Source organism: Pseudophryne corroboree, chromosome 4 (assembly GCF_028390025.1).
Source record: "Pseudophryne corroboree isolate aPseCor3 chromosome 4, aPseCor3.hap2, whole genome shotgun sequence".
NCBI lineage: Eukaryota > Metazoa > Chordata > Amphibia > Anura > Myobatrachidae > Pseudophryne > Pseudophryne corroboree.
Genome location: NC_086447.1, coordinates 342077036 through 342086756, shown reverse-complemented (window position 1 = coordinate 342086756; position 9721 = coordinate 342077036). Strand labels below are relative to the sequence as shown.

The following is a 9721-nucleotide window of genomic DNA, read 5'->3' as shown; positions in this document are numbered from 1 at the left end:
AAAGGGAACACTAAAATAACAGCAAAAATTATTAAATTAAGTAAATAGTGCTTACCTGTCATCCTAATAGGCCCTACACACTGGGTGATTTGACTGCAAGATATGAACGATCTCGTTCATTAATGAACGAGATAACGTTCATATCTTTGAGTGTGGAGGCACCAGCGATGAACGATGCGCAGCCCCGCGCTCGTTCATCGCTGGTGCCCCGTCGGCTGTGCATGCAGGCCAATATGGACGATCTCGTCCATTTTTGCCTGCAGCTCTATGGAGCCGTGTGACAGGGGGGAGTGAAGTAACTTCACTCCCCCCATCTCTGCCCTCCCACCGCCGGGTCAGCCGTATCCACCGTCGAGCAGCTCGGAGGCGGATCTTTAAATGTGTAGGGCCTATTAGGTTAAGTTATGTTGTGTCGGACACAGTTTTGCTTCTGTTTGTCCACATATTTTATGATAGGCAAAACCTGTGCTTGTGGCTTCCAGTCACATGGGCCATAAATAATGTGATTTGGTCCTGGACCACCAACCCGTGCACATGTGCCCCGTGGCATCCCAAGGTGCAAGCCACTGGCTTAAATCATTTTCCCTAGACGCATGCATCAAAGGCCTCTGCAAAATACTGTAAGGAATATAATTTGTGTCCTTTAATATATTAAAACGTACAGTATACATCTGTTTATAATACAAAACAATCCTAAATTTTGACTGCTACATGTAAAATAAAATGCATATACATACAGTAGGACCAAATTCATTTAGCTTTGTTAATTTAACGGTGGTGTAAAAGGGTGGCAGCCCCAGGCTTTAAGACCTGAGGCTATTCAATTCCAGCCTCTTTTTCACCCTAAAACCTTTTTAATGCCCATTAAATTAACATGTTAACAGACATTAACACTTAGGGGGAATGCAGTTAGCCGCAGTAATTTGCCCCATCTGTAGTCTACAAGCTGTACTTACCAGGGATTTCTTTTCGGGTCTGAGCAGACCCAAATAGAAATCCCCCATAAATAGCCTGTTATCTTGTGCCTCACACCCATTAACACATAGGTCTGGGAATTTATCCCGTATTCTATGTGTTATCACCCAATAACAGGCTAATTTATCATGCGAGGAAAAAGGGCTGTAATTGAATAGTCCCAAGCAGTAAAGCCCTTTCTAACGCCCAGTAAATGACTGGGTCTAATTAAATCCCCCCCCATAGAATCCATGATGAGTTCACGGACTTATGTATGAACAGGGTCCCGGCAACCGTTAACACGCTAATTATCAGGGTTTTCTTTTCCAATTGAAAAGCCCGGGGGATCGATCTGCCCACCATAGTAAGTATTTAATCCAATTTTACCTGTTTTCTAGGATTCTATTGTTAATGGTCACTTTACCATGTACGTTCTGAGATTGATAGGTGTACTAGCATGTAACTAACACATAGCCGAATCGTGGTTTATAAAATTCTTAATGTTTACTTTTGTACCAGTTAAAATTTCTTATGATTAATTTAATATAGAGCTGTAATAGTACATTTTAATTGTATAACACTTTTCTCTGACGTCCTAAGTGGATGCTGGGGACTCCGTCAGGACCATGGGGAATAGCGGCTCCGCAGGAGACAGGGCACAAAACTAAAGCTTTAGGATCAGGTGGTGTGTACTGGCTCCTCCCCCTATGACCCTCCTCCAAGCCCCAGTTAGGTTTTTGTGCCCGTCCGAGCAGGGTGCAATCTAGGTGGCTCTCTTAAGGAGCTGCTTAGAAAAAGTTTTTAGGTTTATTATTTTCAGTGAGTCCTGCTGGCAACAGGCTCACTGCATCGAGGGACTTAGGGGAGAGAAGTTCAACTCACCTGCGTGCAGGATGGATTGGCTTCTTAGGCTACTGGACACCATTAGCTCCAGAGGGAGTCGGAACACAGGTCTCACCCTGGGGTTCGTCCCGGAGCCGCGCCGCCGACCCCCCTTGCAGATGCTGAAGATTGAAGGTCCAGAAACCGGCTGCAGAAGGCTCTTCAGTCTTCTTGAAGGTAGCGCACAGCACTGCAGCTGTGCGCCATTGTTTGTCACACACTTCTCACCAACGGTCACGGAGGGTGCAGGGCGCTGCTGGGGGCGCCCTGGGCAGCAATGTAAATACCTTTTATGGCTAAAAAATACATCACATATAGCCCTTGAGGCTATATGGATGTATTTAACCCCTGCCAGATATTACAAACTACGGGAGAAAAGCCCGCCGGAATAGGGGGCGGGGCTTATTCTCCTCAGCACACAGCGCAATTTTCCTGCTCAGCTCCGCTGTGAGGAAGGCTCCCAGGACTCTCCCCTGCACTGCACTACAGAAACAGGGTAAAACAGAGAGGGGGGGGCACTTTTTATGGCGATATTTTATATATTTAAGCTGCTATAAGGATACAACACTTATATAAGGTTGTTCCCATATATATTATAGCGCTTGGGTGTGTGCTGGCAAACTCTCCCTCTGTCTCCCCAAAGGGCTAGTGGGGTCCTGTCTTCGATAAGAGCATTCCCTGTGTGTCTGCTGTGTGTCGGTACGTGTGTGTCGACATGTATGAGGACGATGTTGGTGTGGAGGCAGAGCAATTGCCGGTAATGGTGATGTCACCCCCCAGGGAGTCGACACCGGAATAGATGGCTTTGTTTATGGAATTACGTGATAATGTCAGCACATTACAAAAATCAGTTGACGACATGAGACGGCCGGAAAACCAGTTGGTACCTGCCCAGGCGTCTCAGACACCGTCAGGGGCTGTAAAACGCCCTTTACCTCAGTCGGTCGACACAGACCCAGACACGGACACTGAATCTAGTGTCGACGGTGAAGAAACAAACGTATTTTCAAGTAGAGCCACACGTTATATGATCACGGCAATGAAGGAGGCTTTGCATATCTCTGATACTGCAAGTACCACAAAAAGGGGTATTATGTGGGGGGTGAAAAAACTACCTGTAGTTTTTCCTGAATCAGAGGAATTGAATGATGTATGTGATGAAGCGTGGGTTAACCCAGATAGAAAAGTGCTAATTTCAAAAAAGTTATTGGCATTATACCCTTTCCCGCCAGAGGTTAGGGCGCGCTGGGAAACACCCCCTAGGGTGGATAAGGCGCTCACACGCTTATCAAAACAAGTGGCGTTACCGTCTCCTGATACGGCCGCCCTCAAGGATCCAGCTGATAGGAGGCTGGAAACTACCCTAAAGAGTATATACACACATACTGGTGTTATACTGCGACCACCCATCGCCTCAGCCTGGATGTGCAGTGCTGGGGTGGTCTGGTCGGATTCCCTGACTGAAAATATTGATACCCTGGATAGGGACAGTATTTTATTGACTATAGAGCAATTAAAGGATGCTTTTCTTTATATGCGAGATGCTCAGAGGGATATTTGCACTCTGGCATCGAGCGTAAGTGCGATGTCCATATCTGCCAGATGAAGTTTATGGACGCGACAGTGGTCAGGTGATGCGGATTCCAAACGACATATGGAAGTATTGCCGTATAAAGGGGAAGAATTATTTGGCGTAGGTCTATCGGATCTGGTGGCCACGGCAACTGCCGGAAAATCCACCTTTTTACCTCAGACCCCCTCCCAACAGAAAAAGACACCGTCTTTTCAGCCGCAGTCCTTTCGGTCCTATAAGAACAAGAGGGCAAAAGGACAGTCATATCTGCCCCGGGGCAGAGGAAGGGGTAAGAGAGGGCAGCAAGCAGCCCCTGCCCTGGAACAGAAGCCCTCTCAGGGTTCTGCAAAGCCCTCAGCATGACGCTGGGGCTGTACAAGCGGACTCAGGAGCGGTGGGGGGTCGACTCAGGAATTTCAGCGCACAGTGGGCTTGCTCACAGGTGGACCCTTGGATCCTGCAGGTAGTATCTCAGGGTTACAGGTTGGAATTCGAGAAGTCTCCCCCTCGCCGGTTCCTAAAGTCTGCTTTGCCAACGTCTCCCTCAGACAGGGCGACGGTATTGGAAGCCATTCACAAGCTGTTTTCTCAGCAGGTGATAGTCAAGGTACCCCTCCTACAACAGGGAAAGGGGTATTACTCCACGCTATTTGTGGTACCGAAGCCGGACGGCTCGGTAAGACCTATTCTAAATCTGAAATCTTTGAACCTGTACATACAAAAATTCAAGTTCAAGATGGAATCACTCAGAGCAGTGATAGCGAATCTGGAAGAAGGGGACTTTATGGTGTCCCTGGACATAAAGGATGCTTACCTGCATGTCCCAATTTGCCCTTCACATCAAGGGTACCTCAGGTTCGTAGTGCAAAACTGTCATTATCAGTTTCAGACGCTGCCGTTTGGATTGTCCACGGCACCTCGGGTCTTTACCAAGGTAATGGCCGAAATGATGATTCTTCTGCGAAGAAGAGGCGTATTAATTATCCCTTACTTGGACGATCTCCTGATAAGGGCAAGGTCCAGAGAACAGCTGGAGGACGGAGTAGCACTAACCCAAGTAGTGCTGCAACAACACGGGTGGATTCTGAATTTTCCAAAATCTCAGTTGACCCCGACAACACGTCTGCTGTTCCTGGGAATGATTCTGGACACGGTTCAGAAAAAGGTGTTTCTTCCGGAGGAGAAAGCCAAGGAGTTATCCGAACTTGTCAGGAACCTCCTAAAACCAGGAAAAGTGTCTGTGCATCAATGCACAAGAGTCCTGGGAAAGATGGTGGCTTCTTACGAAGCAATTCCATTCGGCAGATTCCACGCACGAACTTTTCAGTGGGATCTGCTGGACAAATGGTCTGGATCGCATCTGCAGATGCATCAGCGGATAACCTTATCGCCACGGACAAGGGTGTCTCTTCTGTGGTGGTTGCAGAGTGCTCATCTGTTAGAGAGCCGCAGATTCGGCATACAGGACTGGGTCCTAGTGACCACGGATGCCAGTCTGAGAGGCTGGGGAGCAGTCACACAGGGAAGAAACTTCCAGGGAGTATGGTCAAGCCTGGAGATGTCTCTTCATATAAATATACTGGAGCTAAGAGCAATTTACAATGCTCTAAGCCTAGCAAAACCCCTGCTTCAGGGTCAGCCGGTGTTGATCCAGTCGGACAACATCACGGCAGTCGCCCACGTAAACAGACAGGGCGGCACAAGAAGCAGGAGAGCAATGGCAGAAGCTGCAAGGATTCTTCGCTGGGCGGAAGATCATGTGATAGCACTGTCAGCAGTGTTCATTCCGGGAGTAGACAACTGGGAAGCAGACTTCCTCAGCAGACACGATCTACACCCGGGAGAGTGGGGACTTCATCCAGAAGTCTTCCACATGATTGTGAACCGTTGGGAAAAACCAAAGGTGGATATGATGGCGTCTCGCCTCAACAAAAAACTGGACAGGTATTGCGCCAGGTCAAGAGACCCTCAGGCAATAGCTGTGGACGCTCTGGTAACACCGTGGGTGTACCAGTCAGTGTATGTGTTTCCTCCTCTGCCTCTCATACCCAAAGTACTGAGAATTATACGGCAAAGGGGAGTAAGAACGATACTCGTGGCTCCGGATTGGCCAAGAAGAACTTGGTACCCGGAAATTCAGGAGATGCTCACGGAAAATCCGTGGCCTCTACCTCTAAGACGGGACCTGATTCAGCAGGGACCGTGTCTATTCCAAGACTTACCGCGGCTGCGTTTGACGGCATGGCGGTTGAACGCCGAATTCTAAAGGAAAAAGGCATTCCAGAAGAGGTCATTCCTACACTGGTTAAAGCCAGGAAGGAGGTGACTGCACAACATTATCACCGCATTTGGAGAAAATATGTTGCGTGGTGTGAGGCCAGGAAGGCCCCCACGGAGGAATTTCAACTGGGTCGATTCCTACATTTCCTGCAAACAGGATTGTCTATGGGCCTCAAATTGGGGTCCATTAAGGTTCAAATTTCGGCCCTGTCGATTTTCTTCCAGAAAGAATTGGCTTCAGTTCCTGAAGTCCAGACTTTTGTAAAAGGAGTACTACATATACAGCCCCCGGTTGTGACCCCAGTGGCTCCGTGGGACCTGAATGTAGTTTTGGATTTCTCAAATCCCATTGGTTTGAGCCACTCAAATCGGTGGATTTGAAATATCTTACATGGAAAGTAACCATGCTACTGGCCCTGGCTTCAGCCAGGAGAGTATCAGAATTGGCGGCTTTATCGTATAAGAGCCCATATCTGATTTTCCATTCGGACAGGGCAGAACTGCGGACGCGTCCTCAGTTTCTGCCTAAGGTGGTGTCAGCGTTTCACCTGAACCAGCCTATTGTGGTGCCTGCGGCTACTAGCGATTTGGAAGATTCCAAGTTGCTGGACGTTGTCAGGGCATTGAAAATATACATTTCAAGGACGGCTGGAGTCAGAAAATCTGACTCTCTGTTTATACTGTATGCACCCAACAAGCTGGGTGCTCCTGCTTCTAAGCAGACGATTGCTCGTTGGATTTGTAGCACAATTCAACTTGCACATTCTGTGGCAAGCCTGCCACAGCCTAAATCTGTCAAGGCCCATTCCACAAGGAAGGTGGGCTCATCCTGGGCGGCTGCCCGAGGGGTCTCGGCATTACAACTCTGCCGAGCAGCTACGTGGTCGGGGGAGAACACGTTTGTAAAATTCTACAAATTTGATACCCTGGCTAAAGAGGACCTGGAGTTCTCTCATTCGGTGCTGCAGAGTCATCCGCACTCTCCCGCCCGTTTGGGAGCTTTGGTATAATCCCCATGGTCCTGACGGAGTCCCCAGCATCCACTTAGGACGTCAGAGAAAATAAGATTTTACTTACCGATAAATCTATTTCTCGTAGTCCGTAGTGGATGCTGGGCGCCCATCCCAAGTGCGGATTGTCTGCAATACTTGTACATAGTTATTGTTACAAAAAAAATCGGGTTGTTATTTGTTGTGAGCCGTCTGTTCAGAGGCTCCTACGTTTGTCATACTGTTAACTGGGTTTAGATCACAAGTTATACGGTGTGATTGGTGTGGCTGGTATGAGTCTTACCCGGGATTCAATATCCTTCCTTATTGTGTACGCTCGTCCGGGCACAGTATCCTAACTGAGGCTTGGAGGAGGGTCATAGGGGGAGGAGCCAGTACACACCACCTGATCCTAAAGCTTTAGTTTTGTGCCCTGTCTCCTGCGGAGCCGCTATTCCCCATGGTCCTGACGGAGTCCCCAGCATCCACTACGGACTACGAGAAATAGATTTATCGGTAAGTAAAATCTTATTTTAATACCCATTTGTCTTGGTGGCAGCCATTTCATTTGGTTTATATTTCTAATTTTTCCTCTTCATTTTTAAACTGTTAATAATTTATTACAGAATTTTACCTAGTTTCTACTGTGGCGCTACTAAATCACAGATCTTATAATTTATTACTTATGTTGTAGTTTTTCTCCTCCATATATACAATCCACTTTTCTCTGAGCTTTCATGTCCGTATCAGTTAGATGTGGTTATTCTATGATGATACAGTCGCTTGTTGAGTTGTGGTAGTAATGTAGAGCCGGTTTTGTAGTAGGAATATATAAGCAACATGTGAAATGATTTCTTGACATAGATCCATGGTTTAATATTTTGCTGCTTATAGTTGAGCATCATCTATCCACAAATATACAGAGGAATCGCTTGGTAAAGCATGACCTACAAGTGGCCAAACAGCTTCAGGAAGAGGAGGACATCCGAGCACAAGCCCGGGTTAAGAACCATCACACTGAATTGTGAGTACTCCAAAGGGGCATGTGGAATGGAACACGTAAAAATAAAGGGGTGAGCACTACCATCATTATCAGTGGTATGTGTTAAGGTATTGTTGAGGGCCCCACTTTGTACTGGTTCTTGGATATATCTCATCAAATTTTGTTTGGTTTAGTCCATCCTTGAGAAAAAGTAATTAGTTGTGGCTGAGAGACAGGTTAGATGGCCAGTGCATAGTGTGGTATATAAATCAAGTATGGTAATTAAAGAAAATCGGAGTTTTAAGAAGTTCATGTAAATCGGGTAATCTGGGAATGTGAAAGTCATGTGCCTTACTTCGGTGTCCTGGTACCACCTGGCCTGTTTCCCCACCTTTGTAGACTTCTTATTCATGTGGGAGTGTGTGAATAAGAAATTCACAGTAGAGTGGCTTTTATACTGTACCTGCTTAATACTGGCTTCGGTATCTTCTGTACTAAGCAGTAAGTGGAATTTGTCAGTCGCCGATACAGCCAGCTGGCACCCTAGTGAATCATTCCAATAGCGCATATGTGATAAGTACATTTTCATTGTTTTTTGTTTGTTAATTCAAATCTCACTGTTTAGGTTTAGGAGGAATATAGGCAGATGATGACAACATATTGAGGGACATAACTGTTCCTCAGGTAAAATGTTGTGTTGGCCACAAACGATTCAGATTCTGAAGTATTGAGTACTTTATAAAATTAAAGAAAACATTGTATTCATTGGCAAGTTACTGATGAAGCCTTTCCATAATTTCTCTAACGTCCTAAGTGGATGCTGGGGACTCCGTAAGGACCATGGGGAATAGCGGCTCCGCAGGAGACTGGGCACAAAAGTAAAGCTTTAGAACTACCTGGTGTGCACTGGCTCCTCCCCCTATGACCCTCCTCCAAGCCTCAGTTAAGATTTTGTGCCCGAACGAGAAGGGTGCACACTAGGTGGCTCTCCTGAGCTGCTTAGTGAAAAGTTTAGTTTTAGGTTTTTTATTTTCAGTGAGACCTGCTGGCAACAGGCTCACTGCATCGAGGGACTAAGGGGAGAAGAAGCGAACTCACCTGCGTGCAGAGTGGATTGGGCTTCTTAGGCTACTGGACATTAGCTCCAGAGGGACGATCACAGGCCCAGCCATGGATGGGTCCCAGAGCCGCGCCGCCGGCCCCCTTACAGAGCCAGAAGACAGAAGAGGTCCGGAAAATCGGCGGCAGAAGACGTCCTGTCTTCAACAAGGTAGCGCACAGCACTGCAGCTGTGCGCCATTGCTCTCAGCACACTTCACACTCCGGTCACTGAGGGTGCAGGGCGCTGGGGGGGCGCCCTGAGACGCAATAACCTTGGATGGCAAAAAATGCATCACATATAGCTCCTGGGCTATATGGATGCATTTAACCCCTGCCAGAATACATAGAAAAACGGGAGATAGGCTCCGCCCCCTTATCGGCGGCCTTATCTCCTCAGCACACTGGCGCCATTTTCCCTCACAGCTCCGTTGGAGGGAAGCTCCCTGGCTCTCCCCTGCAGTCACTACACTACAGAAAGGGTTAAAAAAGAGAGGGGGGGCACTAATTACGCGCAGTATTAAAGATACAGCAGCTATAAGGGGAAAAACACTTATATAAGGTTATCCCTGTATATATATATAGCGCTCTGGTGTGTGCTGGCAAATTCTCCCTCTGTCTCCCCAAAGGGCTAGTGGGGTCCTGTCCTCTATCAGAGCATTCCCTGTGTGTGTGCTGTATGTCGGTACGTTTGTGTCGACATGTATGAGGAGAAAATTGATGTGGAGACGGAGCAGATTGCCTGTAATAGTGATGTCACCCCCTAGGGGGTCGACACCTGAGTGGCTTAACTGTTGGAAGGAATTACGTGACAGTGTCAGCTCTGTATAAAAGACAGTGGTTGACATGAGACAGCCGGCTACTCAGCTTGTGCCTGTCCAGAAGTCTCATAGGCCGTCAGGGGCTCTAAAGCGCCCGTTACCTCAGATGGCAGATATAGACGCCGACACGGATACTGACTCC

The 9721-nt window shown here is 47.5% G+C and overlaps 1 protein-coding gene across 3 annotated transcripts in view; it reads left to right on the top strand.

The window, feature by feature from the left end:
- The window catches only part of CCDC50 (coiled-coil domain containing 50), a 171333-nt gene that overhangs the window by 66358 nt on the left and 95254 nt on the right, over window positions 1–9721 (top strand). For 2 of the 3 annotated variants that reach the window (XM_063916450.1, XM_063916452.1), the window contains exon 3: window positions 7573–7702. The exons of the other annotated variant lie outside the window; for it this stretch is intronic. In XM_063916450.1, the coding sequence (XP_063772520.1) occupies window positions 7573–7702 (130 nt within the window). The remainder of the gene's footprint in view (window positions 1–7572; window positions 7703–9721) is intronic. 3 annotated transcript variants of the gene reach the window in all.